The sequence below is a fragment of the Talpa europaea genome (genome assembly GCF_964194135.1).
Source record: "Talpa europaea genome assembly, chromosome: 11".
NCBI classification, from domain to species: domain Eukaryota; kingdom Metazoa; phylum Chordata; class Mammalia; order Eulipotyphla; family Talpidae; genus Talpa; species Talpa europaea.
Window position 1 is genome coordinate 10,465,057 of NC_140078.1, and position 16,660 is coordinate 10,481,716.

At 53.0% G+C, this 16,660-nt stretch overlaps 1 protein-coding gene across 1 annotated transcript; it reads right to left on the reverse strand.

The window, feature by feature from the left end:
- Nucleotides 1-417: 417 nt before the first annotated feature.
- CCN5 (cellular communication network factor 5) lies at nt 418-8,296 on the reverse strand (the record flags this gene model as incomplete). The annotated part of the gene is made up of 4 exons (XM_084248318.1): nt 418-638; nt 2,058-2,312; nt 5,718-5,934; nt 8,243-8,296. The coding sequence occupies 4 exons, from the start codon at nt 8,294-8,296 to the stop codon at nt 418-420; spliced, it is 747 nt and encodes a 248-aa protein (XP_084104444.1).
- Between the last annotated feature and the right edge of the window lie 8,364 nt (nt 8,297-16,660).

Genomic DNA, 16,660 nt, shown 5'->3' on the forward strand with positions numbered 1-16,660 from the left:
GTATTCAGGCACGTTTTTACATCTCTCCAGGAAAGGAAGCGGGAAATTCCAAGTATCTGTGTACCCCTCTTCACCACACCCCAGAAAAATTGCCAATGCAGCCAGCACCTGCCTCAGCCTAATGATTAAGGGGGAGATGGTAGCCCTACTTCCTAGAAAGCACGCCTGTGTGCATGATAAAGTCTGCGTGTAGGCTGGGAACAGACAGAAGACCCGGGAAACCTTGGCCAGCCCCTAGGTTGAGTTGGAGGAAGGACATGCGGGCACGCATCTCCACTGTGTCCAGGATGCTGGTGGACCCATGGCCGGTGGACATTCTAGTCCTCCGAGATGTGATGGTGGATCCAACTGGATCATGGCCTGCAGACAAGGTTGCCTGCTGGAGTGGGTGGGCACCAGTCTTCAGCCAGCCAGGCTCTAAAAAGCACCATTCCGGAGGCCGTGGCCCCTGGTGGGGGGACAGGGCCCAGCCAGGCACAGACGGCGCTGGCTCTCCAGGCGGCAGAGGCGGTTCTGGTTGGACACCCGCGTAGACACACCCAGCCCACAGGTAGTGGAGCAAGGGCCCCAGGCCGTGCTCCATTCTGGACAGGGGATGCCAGGGGCTGGGGGAGCGATGAGGCCAGAAAACTGGGGTCCTGGTGGAGGAGAGGGAGACAAAGAGGTCAGCACGACAAGGTCAGAGCTTGGCAGCCAAATCAGCCTGCCTGCCAGCTGTGTGATCCTGGTCATGTGGCCTAACCTCTCTGGGCCTCAGTTTCCTCCTGGGCAAATTCCCCGGAGTTGATAGGATTGAATAAAATAATGGAGGTGCCTAGTTCTTGTAAGCTCCCCATGAATGCTGGTTATCAGGCCGCTGTGACAGTGTCAACGTGCTAGTCCCAAGTAAACAGTGGGCTTTGGTTTACTGTGATAAGCAGCACCTTACAGGAAGGAGCTGAAGGCCTGTGCTGTGATTCCCAGGCCCACCTGGGGCGACCGTCAGGGGCACTGTGTCTAGCTTTTTCTCCTCCTCAAGCCTTATTCTTCTCATATCTTGGTGCTCTTGCTTCAGGTCTCCAGGGGGACAATATTGCCCCCAGAGGACATTTGGTCATGTCTGGAGACATTTTTGGTGATCACGGCTGGAGGTCGGGCTACTGAACTCTAGCAGGATGCTGCTCGCACCCGACTGTGCACAGGACACCCCCACCCCAGCAGGCATCATGGGCCCAAATGTCAGTGGTGCCCAGGCTGGGAAGCCCTGAGTGATAAGCACGTGCTACCCATGCCTGCCACAGGCATGTACACAGCTGGCACAGCTGAAGGCACCACATAATGAAATCAAGTTGCTATGTGGGGTCCTGTGCTGCTAAGAACTCACTGGATTCTCCTGTGTCTTTAAGCAGATGAGTCCCAGGGCTTCTTACACCCACACCAGTGAAGGGCTGTGTGCTTGGCACCATTTAATTGCTTTATTGTGTCATCAGAGTCATGTAATGATAATAGTTATTCCCAGTGACATTACAATACAAATCTCTACTGAAGTGTTTATAGCAGGAGAACTGTTTTTCCTTCCCCTCTGCCCATCCCCAAGCCCGGCTCAGAGACGACCACCTTGCCCAGTTCAGTTTTGAGTTCCTTTTTTGCTCAACTCAATGTGAGTAGATAATATTTAAATGATATAAAAATATTATTAATATGCATCACTGTATCATATTTTATGATAGTATACTTCTGTTATAACTTTGCTATGAAATGTGAGAATTTGGTTCAAATATACTATTAAATATCCTACCCCCTCCCTGTTTCCCTTCCCCACTCTGTGGCCCATTTTTAATTTTTAATTTTTTATACTCTAAAATGATATGCTTGTACCGCTGCTTCCTGTTTGGTCACTTCTGAAGAGGCTGGTATTCTCCACTCCCCTATCTGTCCCCTCGGCCACCGCCCCTCAGCTTGGGTCAGTAAAACCTTTGCTTTGATGTGTCCAGGTAGGCTTGCCCCAAACCCCCCCACCCATCCCCCCCCACTCTAGCCTCCCTGGTCCCCAAGCCTGGGCCAGCCCCAACACTCACCTTGGGCTGGGAGGGACTGGAGCCCCAGCCCCTGTCCCTGATTGCACACCCACTCAGGACAGCACTTGCCAGGGACCTCAACCCTCCTGGGGTATGGGCAGTCCCAGCTGGGCAGCCGGATGTCCTCGCTGCACAGGGGCACACAGGTGAGCCCCCCATCCTCGCAGCGGCAGCGAATCCTGCAGTGGGGCTGAAAGGTCTCCCCGTCCCGGTACAGGCGGCCATTCAGCTCACAGCTTCCATCATCCTCTCCCCCTGTGGAGGGGAACCAGACCCCCCTCAGTGACTCCCAGCTTTCCCCTTGGCCACACCCTCCATGGGTCCTCTCTGCAAAGCTGGCCCAGATCCCACTGGGGAGTCGGTGCCCTTCGAGGATATAAGCACCTCTTTGGCACTCCAGCTCCCCACAAGCACTCTCCCCACTGCCAGCCTGCCTTGCACCTCCAGGGAGACAGATCGCACCATCCTGGCACAGCCTTTGCAGGACACTGGCCTGATCTGAGCCCCTTTATCAACTAGGGAAGTTGGCCAAGTGATTTCATTTCTTGCCTCAGTTTCCTCACCTGCAAAATGGGCTATGATGGTATTTATTTCCCAGGGCTATAGTACTGACTAGATGAAGTGCTATATGCCATGGGTCCAACTTAAAGGAGACCTTCAGTAGACCCTAGCTGTGGTATCGTTCTTGTACAGTCATTAGAAATCAATAATAGATACCTATTGTATACACATGGCAATTTCATTATCCACCTGCGGTACTGTAGTCATCACTGTCAGGTCGGGCCTGATTCCAGCTGGGGGACTTTGGGTAAGTTACTTTGGGTAAGTTACTCAGAGCCACCTTACCAATAGCAGTGATGACAAGTCATCTGTGCCTTCTGGGACATGAGGTGGCATATAGGTGGCATCGAACATGTGCTCAGGAAACACCCTGTGAGTGAAGCCCTCAGGATACAGGTGGCAGCTCAGAATGTGGATACAACACACACTAGCTCAGCAAACGCGCCCTGAATGGATGCCCTGCGTGAGGCTCAGCACGTGAGCTGTCGACACTGGCAAAATAGTTCTGACTCCTTAGAGTCGCAGAGATTTCCCTGGTGCTCCTCTTGTGTGCCAGCCACTGTGCTCCCAGACAGGGCTGGGAGGGACACCATCCAGGGACCCCATGGCCACTGGGGGGACAGATGTGCAAGTCACCATCTCCAAGACACCAGGAAGGGCCCTGGAGAGGTGCGTGCTGGGGAGGCTTGAGGTGGACAGGGCGACATAGCAACAATTCAGCCAGGCCTGGGGCACGGACTCATTGGCAAGCAAGTTTGCCCAGGTCATCTGGGGATAACCTCAAATAGGGCTCCCACAAGACACATGCTGGGATTTTGAAATTGCCCCAGTGCTGCTTGCTAGCTGTGGGGCCCAGGGCGACTTACTGCAGCTTTCTGAGCCTCAGCCCCCTGCCCGAGCACCTGGAGGTTTCCATGAGCTGATGAAACTGAAAGGTTTTGCCCCAAGCCTGGCTCGCTGCAGAGGCTCAGCCAATGGGAGTGACCAAGTCAGCTCTTTCTCTCGTTCCTGTCAGACCACAGTCCTTAGGCTCCAAATCCCTGACCTTTTGGTACAGCCCACGTGGCTGTGGTTTCTTAGAAACCACAGGGCAGCTGCCTCTTGGTCCCCCCCCCCCCCCCCCACATCCTGGCCAAGCCCTGTCTCCCAGCCTGACTGCCTGGGGCCTCCTGGTCACTTGGATGACCTGGTAAACAGCGGGCGTGTTGAGGAGAGCCAGCCCGAGGGGTGATAATTTTAGCTAGGTTTCCTGGTGCCTCTCTTGGGTGCTCCAGCTCAGAGCCAGTGGGGGTGGCAGCGGGGTAAACATGCCTGGACAGCCGCTCCCCGCCCCGGGATCCATGTACACCCCAGTGCATGGTCTTAAACACCCCATTCATGCACACATGTAGTTGCCTAAACCCTACTCCTTCCAGGCCCTCTCCAAGGTCCCCTTTCCAGAAAATTCTCTCAAATCACTTCAGAGCACTGACTTGTCACCTGGTAACTCTAAATCCTTCCTCCCTTTGGAGACGCCCCTCTGAGAGGAACAGTAGGGTTATTTAAAAAAAAAACTTTTTCTTCTGCCACTTACAAACTGTGTGACCTTAGGCAGGAGACTCAACCTCTCTGAGCCCCAGTGCCCTCCCCAGTGAGATGGGGTCATAATAGGCCCTCCCTCGTGTCTAAGGGTTACATGAAATCACATGAGAAGGGCTTGCTCACAGTGCACGGCTCCTGCAAAGGCCCCCCCAGGACGACTGTTCTTTCATTCATTCAACAATTAGGTACTGTGAACCTCCTCCCTGCCAGGCACTGTCCTATGCTCCGGCGCTAGCAATGATGATGGCTGGCACATGGGCTGCTGTGCAGATGTCCACACCTGCCTTGGTCCTTACATGTGACAGGCTAATCCAAATGACAGCCTTGTAAGCTCAATGCCACTTACTGCTTTGTTTAATCTATTTTAATTAGCCATCATCTATATTTTTTATAACCAATCGCCCTTTTTCATGATTGTACTCCCCTGATCAAATAAAGCATTTAACAGTGTTGCTAACTTTCTGCCTATACGTTTTGTTGTTTTTCTTTTTAGCAAGGTTTTCCCTGTAGATAGACTCACTGTCAGTGATTCATGCCCCCCCTCTTTATTTTTGGAAAAGTGTGACATGCACTTACATGAAAGGCAGAAATTGCTTCACAAGGCTGATCTTTTTTTTTTTTTTTTTTTTTTTTGAAGTCCCTCACCTTTTCCTTTTTCTCTAGAGCAGTGGTTCTCAGTTGGGGATGATTTTGCTCCCCAAGGGACATTTGGCAATGTTCACAGAGAGACTGTCACCACTGCTGGCATCTGGTCGGCAGAAGCCAGGGGTGCTGTGAATGTAGGACACTCAGCCCAGGACAGCCCTCCCCCCAGCTATGTGCTACACACACAATGAGTGGGGTCCAAACATCCCTGCACCAAGGTTGGAAACCCTGATCTCAAGCCTTGGAGGGCACCAGGGCCTGGAGGGGTGGAGAAGGCACTGACACCCTCAGGGGCGTGAGCACACGGCCTTCCCGGAGATGGATGAGGACCCAAGGGCTCCCGACAGGGAGGAAGATGGAGTGGAATGTCACTTGGGAGCCTGGCTGACCTGGCCCCTAGCTGTGTGCCATTACGCATGTCAGTATCACCGAACCCCGACTTCCTCATCTATTCAACGGGTCTGAAAGGACCTCCTTCCTAGGGTCGGCATAAGGATGTGACTTACATAGGATGTTGCACCTGACACGTTATGCCCTAAATGAAATGCTGCGAGGGCCCTGGGAAGGAGGTGATGACTTCTGGTTTGAACAATCTAGGGGGGCTCCCCAGGGGAGGTGTGTGCACTTGACTTTACAAGTGGCTATGACTTGGACAGTAGGAATGGGAAGGCTGCACAGGATGTGGCAGTGGGAAAAGGCCAAGAAGGGGCCTAACACTGTGGGGAGCCCTGGTGGCCAGCTTTGGCTGGAATGCAAGGTGTCCCAGGAGGGAGTGTGCAGGGAGGTGGAGTGAGGAGACTTGTCTTTGACTCAAGACCCCCTAGCTTAGACCCTCCCCAATACACCCTCCATCAGTCCCGCAAACCTGCTTACAGAGACACACGGCGCCCCGGCCGCCAGGGCCTGCCCCGGGCTGGCAGACCAGGCCCTGGCTGGGGTCGCAGATGTGGAGATGGTCGCAGGGCTCCCCCAGCCTCCGCGCACATACCCGGCAGCAGCTGCAGCCATCCAGCACCAGGGGCACCCCCGGTGGGCATCGGGGGGGCAGCCAGGGGCAGGCACACGGCGTTGGACACAGCTGGGCACATACCTGCAAGGGGAGAGACCACTCAGCCGTGGGCGTTTGACGGGGATTGTGAATTACTCACTCCAGGCCCCCCTCTGCCAGGCTGGGCTGTGTGGGTCCACATTTTGGTCCCAGAGTCACGTGCTCCGGCCTTGAACCCCGGCAGCCCCACAGCACTCATGAGTAGGCGGCGTGGATTGCGGCCACGAGCAGCGACTCCGTCTAGATTTCCAGGCTTAACCCTGCCCCTCATTAGCTGAGCCTCAGCTTTCAGGCTCTCTGAGCCTCAGTTTCCTCCTGTGTAAAAAGGGGGGCAATAGCGATATCTAACTAGGGAGCATCTGGGGAGTCCATGAAGAAGTGGTGTGTGCTAAGCCCCCGGCACCAGCCTGGCGTGCGGTGGGTGCTCAGGCACTAGCATGAAAGCAGGGGGCCAGGTCATGGGCCCCCTTCACACCTGGGCCCCCACCTGGACTCCTCTCTCCCGGGCAAGCTGGGAGGGACTGGAGCTGCAGTTACGATACCCGGAGGCGCCCCTGACTGTGACACTGACTGACATGTACTGCGGGCGCACCGTGTGCCCGGCGCTGTCTGGTTACCCTGTGCGAGGACCAGCCTCTGCCCATTTTAAAGATTGGGAAACCGAAGCTCAAAGCAGTGTAGGGCCGTGGCCGGCGAGAGGACGGGCTGGCCCTGGGGGCAGTAAGAGGTCTCAGAGCCAGGACCAGCATCCAGGGTCACTGCCTCCACGGCCCAGGCCTTCAACCAGCTTCCTTATCCTCCGGGAGCTCTGATGCCAGCTTAGTCTCTGCCTCAATTTACCCATTTGTTCAAGAGAGATCATGACAAGCTGGGGAGGGTGTTTCAGGATCGCTGAGGAGAGATGGGCCCTCGTGAGTCTCCCTCCCTCTTCACCCCGTCGCACACTCGACTTGCCCTGATCCTTGCTGTGCTCACCAGGGGCCAAGGGCTGGGCCTGGAAGCTTCCTGGCAAAGTGGAAGCTGCTGTTCTGTCACTGGTTTGCTGTGTGACTCTCACGTGTCACTGCTCCACAGGGAGGAAGCTGCTCTCTCCTCTGTAAAATGGGGTGGAGACCACCTACCTTGGAGCCGTGACAGTGATTAAATGAGGTCACAGCCATTCTGTGGACGTGACTGCCTGTTTCCAGGTCTCTGCGCCTGCCCTGTCCATGGTCTGGAGCCCCGGAGGCTGGAGCTGCCGGGAAGACCTGGGCTCCCTCGCTGGGGAGGCTGTGGCTTTGCATGATCTGATGACTAAGCCTGGGCTCCGCGCAGGATGCTGCCTGGCTCCCGGGGACCCGGGGAGAATGGGGGGGGGGACAGTGAGTTTGGGACAGCTGCATTTTTTTGGTCTTTTGCTTAATCCTGGGCTCAGAGCCCCCCGGGCATCATGTCCTGCCCACCATCCCCGCTGGGAGAACAGCAGCAGGACTGGGATGCCAGCTGGGTCTCAGCCGTGCTGGACCCGCCCGGGAGAGACTGCAGAGGAGCAGGACAGCACAGGGAGGTCAGGGCTGTGGCGGGACAAGCCCCTCGGCACCAGAGCTCAGTTTTGCTGAGAATGACAGTGCTCAGCGCCTGTGGTCTTGGTCTAGGTCGATGGTGGGAGGCACAGAGGGAATTCCCTGCCCCCCCACACACACACCTACTCAGGTCTACCCTAGGGTCCACCTTCTCTATAGCTCTGAAGTTTCTTTGCTGTGTGGCTTTGGCAAGTTGCATACCCTCTCTGGGCCTTGCTTGACTGAAAAGGGGGCTGATAATTCCTCACAGGGTTATGCAGCCGTCGGGAGATGGTCATGACCTCATGGAGGTGGCTCCCTGTCCCTTTGGGCCAGGACAGCAGGCCACTCGCTCCTGAGCACCCAGCAGGTTTAGTGCTGTTAAAGTCTGAACTGGCGCATAGTTAGGCAAAGTGGGTCAGGTCTGACGTCTCCCCAGTTATAATGAGACCCCACTTCTGCTTTGCTGTGGGTGGGGGGCTTGGGGTTGATAGTCATCATCCAAGTCCTTCTGGACATTTTCCAGGTCCTGCATTAAACAAGTACGCACTTCAGGCGAATTATCATAAATGATCCTCACAAAGGCCCCCTGAACCCCGGAAGCTGGCAGGCTCACAGCGGAGGGGGAACTTGCCTGCGGTCACACAGCAGGGCTGGCCAGGCTGTGCAGGGGTTTCTGGGAGGGAAGCTGCACCTGCCCAGCAGGGGGGCCCAAAAGAATTTGCCTAGGGGTCCTCGGCAGTGACGTCACACCTTCCCCACCACGCCAAGGGAGTCCACCGTCTTTTTGGGGTCTGGGGCCATCTTACCTCTGAGAGGAGGCAGAAGAAGGCCAGGAGGTGGATCTGCGGTGTCCCCCTCATGTCACCGTGTCCCTCAAGGAGCCAGCTTTGAGTCTGGGAAGCAGGACCTGTAAGTCTTTATGTTCCGGCACAGCTATGAGGTCACCCCCAGGCAAACCAAACACACACTCACACACACACACACACGCATGCACACATGTGTGTGCACACACACGCCTTTGCATTCCTGTTTCTCTTTCCATCCTCATACCTGAAAGTCAGATGATGGCGGCCACCAAGAGGGTGCCTGCCAGTGCAGAGAGTGTGTGTGCGCGTGTGAGCCAGACCCAGTGCCAGCTCCAAGAGCTGTGACAAGCTGGCAGGGGCCTCTCTAGCTCCTCCCCGCTCGAGAGGGCCTTCCCAGCCACTGCTGTAGCTGTGGCAGCCTTGCCCCAGACCCCCTAGCGGACCGCAGGGGCTCTGGATCCAGGAGTGCTCCCCAGACACCCCCTTAGCAGAGCCGACCCGAGTTCTCCTAAGCCCTGTGGTCTGACTCTGGGCAGCTTCAGCGGGGCCTGTGGTTTCTGGCAAGGAGGTTGGCAGCCACCCAGAGGTGGGTGTGACCCAGAGCAAAACTTCCCTGGGAGGCTGTTTGCTTTTGGCAATGAGGTGCCTCCCCTGGGCTGCTTCCAGGCACTGGCAGGTGGCCCGAGCCGGAGTCGCCGTCCGAAGCCCGCGCTTGCTGGGCACTGTGTTTTGATGGGGCGAACGGAATCCGCTTCACCCACTCCAGCCTGCTCAGAGGCCCCTGTGCGGGCACTGGGCACCCAACACTGACCTTGGAACAAAGTTAGAGGCCATGACAGGTGGATTCCTGGGGAGGCTGAGGGGTCCTGGTTCAGGGGCGGAGTGTTCAGTTGGAGGTGTCTTTTCAGAGAGCCAAGAAAGGGGGCTTGGAGAGAGCAGAACGTTCTAGGCAGGGAATAGCACATACCAATGCCCGGAGGAGGTCTTACCTACCTGGGAGCCACAGGGGTGGTAGGACTGGGGCTGACCTGAGGAGCTGCGCCTGCGGGGTGAGACTCACCAGTTTATACCGCCAGAATCTGGGGACATCTATAAAGTTCCAGCCCCTGGAAGTGTGGGGTGTAAAGACATGGGCTTAGGCTGTAGAATTTGACAAAGATAATAATGGAGAGGACATCAGGGGTGGCTGGGGGAGGCTTTGCCCCCAAGAATCTCCATTGATACCCCAAATCTCAAAGTGGGGGAGCTGGAAAGCAGAAGGTACCAGAATGGGTGACTGGTGGGGAAGAAGTGACTCGATGAAGGGGTTTTTCAGCATGGGGGTAATTCCCTCCTGCTACAGAGAGGAGGACAGGGGTGAGGACTGGGGGGCAGGGACAGTGGAGGTTGAGGATGCAAATGTGGGATTTGATCATCTATGGCTGGAGGAAGTGGCTGGAGCAGCGGTGTCCACAGACTTGGAGGGAGGGAGATACGGGGTCCTATATTTATTCATTTGGAAATGCTTATGCTCTAGGGTAGCTCACATCGAGAGAGAGGAACATTTTTTTTGACAGCCCCTTCTTTGAACAACAAATTTACTTTCTGTAATAATCATGAGATGGGACAATGTATTACATGTGGGAACTAAATTTGCACTTACCAAACAAAAACATTACCCTTTGCAGTTTTCAATTTAAAACGTTACCCTGTTGGGCCTCCCCGGTGGCGCAGCGGTTGAGCGCTGGGTTGTGAAGCTGCCCGCAGCCTCTTCAGCGCCGGTTCGATCCCCGGCTGCTCCCCGGCCACCGGAGGAGGGTCCCACATGGCGCGCAGACCTCTCCTGCCGCCCACTGCTCCCCTCAGCAGTGTACTTCGGTCCTTCTGCCTGCTCTGCTCCCCACTCTGGCTCTGGGGAATTCTCTCACCCTCCCGCACTTCTGACTGTACCCAGTGCTTGTATAAATAAATAAATCTTTAAAAAAAAAAAAAAGTATTCCTCAAAAAAAAAAAAAACATTACCCTGTTGTAAACTTTAAACCCAAACCCAAACTCCAAGTCATTATCATCAAAACCCCAGCATGAATTTGTCTCCATTCTACACTCACTGTCCTTGGAACCTGTTGTTTAGATGCACCAATATGTGACAGCACAGGCTGGAGACAGGACCCCCCACAGGAGCAAGCAGGAGAGACTCCAAACTGTTAGGAATTTCTCCAGGAAGGTGTGTCCCTGAGAATGTATGGAGACAACTGCATTTCTAGAAACATCTAAATTAATGTCCCTGCAGTGTTTATTGCAAAATGAAGATGTGCTAATTCAAAGCTGACATCTCCATTTTAAAAATTCAAAAGTTACCACAATTGTTTAGAACGTAGACCAATAAAAGACGTTTTCAGGAGGGGGTATTTTATGACTGACATTTAGATTTGCCAGCGCCCGGTGATGACAGGAGGCTGACTGACTTCTCAAGGACTTGATTTTGTTTTAAACTCCCTACAAGGTGCTCCTCTTAACTACCTGCACCCAGGACAGAGAACTCCAGCTTTCTTTCCTGCCAAGCTCACTGATTTTAATGACAATGGACGTGATTGTGTATTAAGTACTCTGTTGAAATCAACTCTGAGCTAAGCACTTTTCATAAAAAGTGATGTTTCTGATCCTCCCAGTCCTCACCTCAATAAGACAGGTCATGTTCAGAGAGCTCCATTAACTTGCTTATTGTCACACAGCCAGGAAATGGCCTTTTCCAGCACAAGCTCCTAAGACCCCAAAAGCCATGTAGTGGTTTATGTTGTTGTTATTTATTTTATTACTGGTCAGAGAACTCTCTAGCATATGGCGTTCAAAATGTGGGGTACCATAGAGAAGTGCTTAAGGGCATTTGTACTGTATACCACTCCATGCCTCTCACACAGGTATACACCCACACAACCACCACCCGGACCAAGATACATTTCCAGAAGATTCCTCAGGCCCCTTCTCAGATCATACCCTCTGTCCCCCAGCTGCTCCCTATTCTGACCTCTGTCAACATTAATTAGTTTCTCCTGGGAGGAACTGTTTGAACCACTTCTTTCTTTGATGCAGGAGGGAAGACAGTAGAGGAGGCCAAAGGAGGAGATGAGAGATGGTTCAGCCAGAGGAGGTAAGGCGGGCTGTGGGCTCGGAGGCCCACACGAGATGGAAGCAAGTGTTGCTTGGACTTGTTCTGTCTGATAAGAGAGGATGGGGAGCGTGGACAGCGGGAGGCCCTGGGCCTGCCTGGCACAGAATGCCTGAGGGCAGCAGCCTGGGTGGTGAGGAAAGTTTGAGCCAGGGCTCTCCCATCACAGGTGTTAAAAGATTATGCTGACTGATTTCATGCCCCTCAGGCCCCCAAACTGCCCAGCTGGGCACCAGAGAGATGTGGCAGTCCAGGGAACCCATGAGGCTTTTGGCTGCTGCTGCAGCCTCCCAGAGAAGGCCCCCGAATAAGCACAGCTCATTGGTGCCAGGGCTCATTAAATCAAAAGGTCCTGGGTTCCAATCCTGACTCCCCCACTGACCCGGTGACCTTGGGACTAGGGTGTAAAGAGACTGCTAGGTGATTTTGAATTGTATGCATGTTCATTTGTGAAGCACATTCTAGACCAGTGGCCTCCCAGGTGACCGTGCAGAAGAGGGGTGGAGAAAACACACCAGCCCTGCTCTACCTGGGACCAGAAGGGGTGGTCTTGCTGCTGCCCCCATCTTATTAGCCAGAGCCAGTCACATGGCCCCAGCTTACCTGCAAGGGAACCTGGGAAATGCGATCATTCTGTGTCTACCCATGAGGAGGAGCCAGAGAGAGGGACACGTGTCATGTTCTTTGTCACACGTATCTCAGGATCTGGGACACAGACTTTTGGTTCTCTGCCTCTCAGTTTCTCTGTGTTTCTGGTGATTTTGAGGTGGTTTCCATGTTCTTTCAGACGTGGACCAGGTCTGACATTGAGGATTTAGGATATGCATCTGGCGCACGAACTCGGGAAGCACGTCTAGAGCAGAGCACAGCATATGGGAGCCGGGAACAATATTAAACATTAAATGCTAATATCTGCATTGAAAGTATGAAGTTGCAGTGTGTCATCTCCCTGTCTGCTTTCAAGTTCTGTGCTGCCTGTGCCAGGAGGAACCAGTGCATCAGAGAGTGCGGTGAGTAAGATCATAGACATTGGGAAACACACGAGCGTTACATTAGCTAGTGGGGACAGAAATCCTGCGCAGCCTCCGGCCTGGATAGGGCTAGGAGTGAGCAGGATGGAGCTCCTGAGGCTCCTTGCACTCATGGTGTCAGTTTCCTCATTTGGAAGTTGGGGTCTGTGGCAGAGCCTGATGAGCGCATGAGCCACATCCTTTCTCTGGGACTGACCCTTGGCTCTGTCTGGAGTAATAGTGTGCTCAGCTTTGCAGCTAGGCACGGCTGTGTGACTGGGCTCCAGCAACAAAACATGGCAGTGCAAATTCTGGGAAGCTTCCCTACAAGGAAGGGCATCCCTCTGTGCCCCCACCCCTGCTCCTCACTTCCTCAGGCTTCCCTTCAGTAATGCAGATGTGATGGGGAAACTTATGGCCATCTGGGACCATGAAAGTCCCCCAAAGATGGACCTGATATCTGGAGGAGAAGGAATAAAGGAGGAGCCTGGATCGCTGACATAACAGCCTGGGGGCTGCCACGTGTACCCAGGACTCTGCTGTAGATTTCATTTGCATGATTAAAAAAATTCAGTCTATATAGTATATAGAGAAGAACATGGTAAGAATAGAATTATAATATTTTAACATCTTATTCTCTGCAATATAAAAATGTGTGTGTGTGTTTGTGGACTCTCTTGTTTAAGGCACCATTATTTTGAGTTTTTCTGGTTGATTATTGCCGATAATTTGGTGATCACATAGCTGCCAACCTTGCAGAGCTCTCTTACTTGTTCTAGAACTTGGTCAGAGTGGTTGGTTAGCTTGTCAGGGTAGATGATCACGCCACCTACAGTCTCAGCTCTTTGCTCACTGATTTCCTGGCTCTGGACACTGGGTGTTAAGCAATAGCAGCAGTGATGAGTGTTCTCTCCTTGTTCCTGACCCCGACATAAAGTTTCTCCACTGGAAATATTTTCTGTGGGTTTTTAATATTAAAATCTTGACCACATGAAGGAATTTCTCTTCTGTTCCTAGTTTACTAGGCATTTTTTAAAATCCTAAATACCTAAAGATCTTAACAAAAGCGCTTTCTGCATCAAACGGCATAACCATTGGACTTTTTTTCCCTTTGATCTAATACCGTAGTGAATTACATTGGTGGATTTTCTGATGCTGATGTGTCGCTGGGATAAACCCTTCCTGATGGTGAGGTGTTACTGTTTCAACACATTGTTGAATCAGCCTGCTAATATTTAATTTAGTGTTTTTCTATCCTGTGTTCATATGTATAACGGGTTTATAATTTTTGTCATGTTGTCTTACTGGTTTTTGCAATCATGATGACACTTGCCTCATAAAATAAGTGAGGTTTATTTCTTTGGGGTTGGGAGCACGCAAACAGCTGGTATAAAATAGGCTTTATCTGTTTCTTTACAGGTCAGCAGGATGTCTGAGTAATTTGGTGGGTTGGAAGGGCTGTGACTACCATTTCAGTTTCTGTAATATTGGTTGGCCTATTTAATTCTCATATTCCTTCTTGAGCCAATCTTTTGGCATCCTTCTAGAAATGTATCCGTTTTTCCTAAGCTTTCAGATGTTTAAGCCTGTAACTATTCACAGTGGTTTTTAAATTACTTTTAATCTCTAGCAAGTCAATAGTATTCTCTTTTCCTACCATGCATTTATTTTACTTATTTGCAGCATATCTTTTTGGTCTTAATCACTCTTATCAGGAGTCTGTCTCGTATTAATTTGCCCTAGAAGCAACTTTTGGTTCTGTTATTCTTTCACATTCTTCTTTTGTTCTCTAGTTCATTGATTTGTTCCCAGGAATTTTTCCGTTACGTGCAGCTGAATTTTGTTTTGGCCCTTACAAGACAGAACACTAGACCTAACAATATCAGGTCTTCAGCAAGGTCATATCCCTCATGGAAGGTCCTCAGAAGGGGCCCAGCGAATGGCCATGGCTCACTCGGGACCAGGCTGCTGCCCTCCAACTCGAACTGCAGGCTCCATAAGCCTAGCCTGGCTGCCCTCACCCTGCTCCTGCCCCTGGCCTTGGCCACATTGGGTGGGGCTAATGGGAGAGCTGACGCCTGCAGCCTGCTCTGCTGGCCCCTCTGTGGTCTCTTTGTACCATGCATCCCTAGTCTGGGCAGGAGTTCAGAGGCCTGCTTCAGCCCTGATTGCCCAGGTGCCTTGCTGCATGAACCCTCTTCCTTCCCTTCTCCCCCAAGGACAGCTGCGGAGCTTGAATAATTTAACACTTGGCTTCAGTCTGGTTGGCAAGGCTCCACACACAAGATGACAAGGTCCCCAGCAAGAGGAGTGGAGTGCGGAATCCTCAGTACACACACGTGACTACCTCTGTACATACCAGTGGGAGCTCTGGGTGCCTGGCAATGAACGGCTCCTCATGTACCAGCTTGGAGGGTGGGGGAGGCTTGCAGAGGAGCTATGTCAGGGGTACAGCTGGTGAGGCATCATAGATAAGCCTGCTGGGGAGCCTGACGGGATGTGGAGAGGGTTTGGCAGTTGGCATGCAGGTTTGTGTACAGAGTGAATATGCCAGGGAGGAGCCAATGAACCTGGCACATGTTAGGTGCTAGATACATATTTGCTGCATGAATGAATGAATGAATGAATGAATTAGGGAACCCATGCTCCAATCCTCAGCTCTATTGCTGTACCACTTGGGCAAGGTGCTTGTTCTTGCTTGGTCTTAGTTTTCTCTTGTGGAAAATGCGAGTGAGGTGGACTCACTATTGTCTAGGGCCTCTTTGCTCTGAGAATTCACCCCCTAGGCCTGGAAGCATTTTTGGGATGGCATTTCTGACCTGGAGGGAAACATGGAGCAAGGGGCCTCAGGAATGGCAAGCTCCAGAGTGGCAGAGGCAGGGGTTCCTAAGATAGACTCTCTGATATCTGGCTAATTACTAGAGTTCAGGATACCCCATTGAGCTGAAATTAGTTGGGCAGGAGGGACCAGGAACCAGGGCAGAGGTGACTTTGCTCTTGGCTTGGCATCACTTGGAGAAGGCAGGTAACAAGGTGGTCTATTCCTTCCCCACCTAGGAGCCCCTGCATTGATGAGGATGTCTCTAGGGACTGACCTTGCTTGCTGAGTCCCTCCAGGTGCCAGTGCCTGTCGAATCCAGTCGTCTGTGTGTCCAACAGTCCATCTGTCTGTCCACTAACCTGTCCATTCATCCACCTACCCCTCCACCCACCGATCTGTCCATACATCCATGTATTCATTCATGAGACACTGAGTTAGAAGACCGTGCCCTACTGTGAAATAAAGAAGAGAAAATAAGGTCTCCAGCCACAGGGAGGTCCCAGACTGGAGGGGGAGATAGAGACAAGCAAAGAGATAGCAGTACAGTAAGAAGAAGGTACCAGGTACAGAGGGTGACAGGAGAAGAGGGCCCAGCCCAGCCTGGGAGGTAGGAGAGGTGGTTTGGGGGGGTCTTGGGGTGGGTGTGAGGGGGTGATATCTGAGCTGAGTCTTCAAGCGAGAATGGGCATTGTCCAGGGGAAAAGGCAATTAAAACAGAGGGACAGAGAAAGCAAAGGCCTGGCGGCAGCATGAGAGCTAAAGCTGTTTGGGGAGCTGTGAGGAGCTGAGTCTGGATGAAGCCTGCAGAGCCAGGTGGGAGGAGAGGTGAGATGAGGCTGGAGAGGCCTGGCCTGTGTTACCTGGGGAGGACTCCTGTGACTAAGGTAGAAATAGGAACCGAGGACTGGGACATGTCTGGAAATGTAGGAAAACTCTGGGCCAGGCATCAGAATGTCAGGTCCCTTCCTCCCTCTAGCCCTGTGTGAGCTTAGGCATCTCTCTGGGCCTCAGTCCCCCACTGTGGCCTGAGAGTTGCCCCTTATGGCCTCCTGGAGCCCTTCCAGGTCTGAGGGAGCCCCTGAGTCACATGTGTCAGCAAAACCAATACCCACGTGACCATCTGGCCTGGCCTGAGGAGGGAGCTAATTGTTCCCAGTCCCTTTCTGTGTATGTTAGGGGGGCATTGGTTAGGGGGACTCTGGTTAGGGATCGCCCGCGTGGGACTCCCGGTCATGGGATGACAGGATGTGCCAAGCACTATCTCCCCCTCCGGTCTGGGGCCTCACTGTGGCTGGAAACCTTATTTTCTCTTCTTTATTTCACAGTAGGGCACAGTCTGCCAGTCATCTCTTTAGACCCCTGGGTGGGGGTAGGGGAGCCTCATCCCCTGCTCTTTGCTGTTCCAGAGGCCCCTTCTCAAGACAGCAGATCCCTCGTTCAGA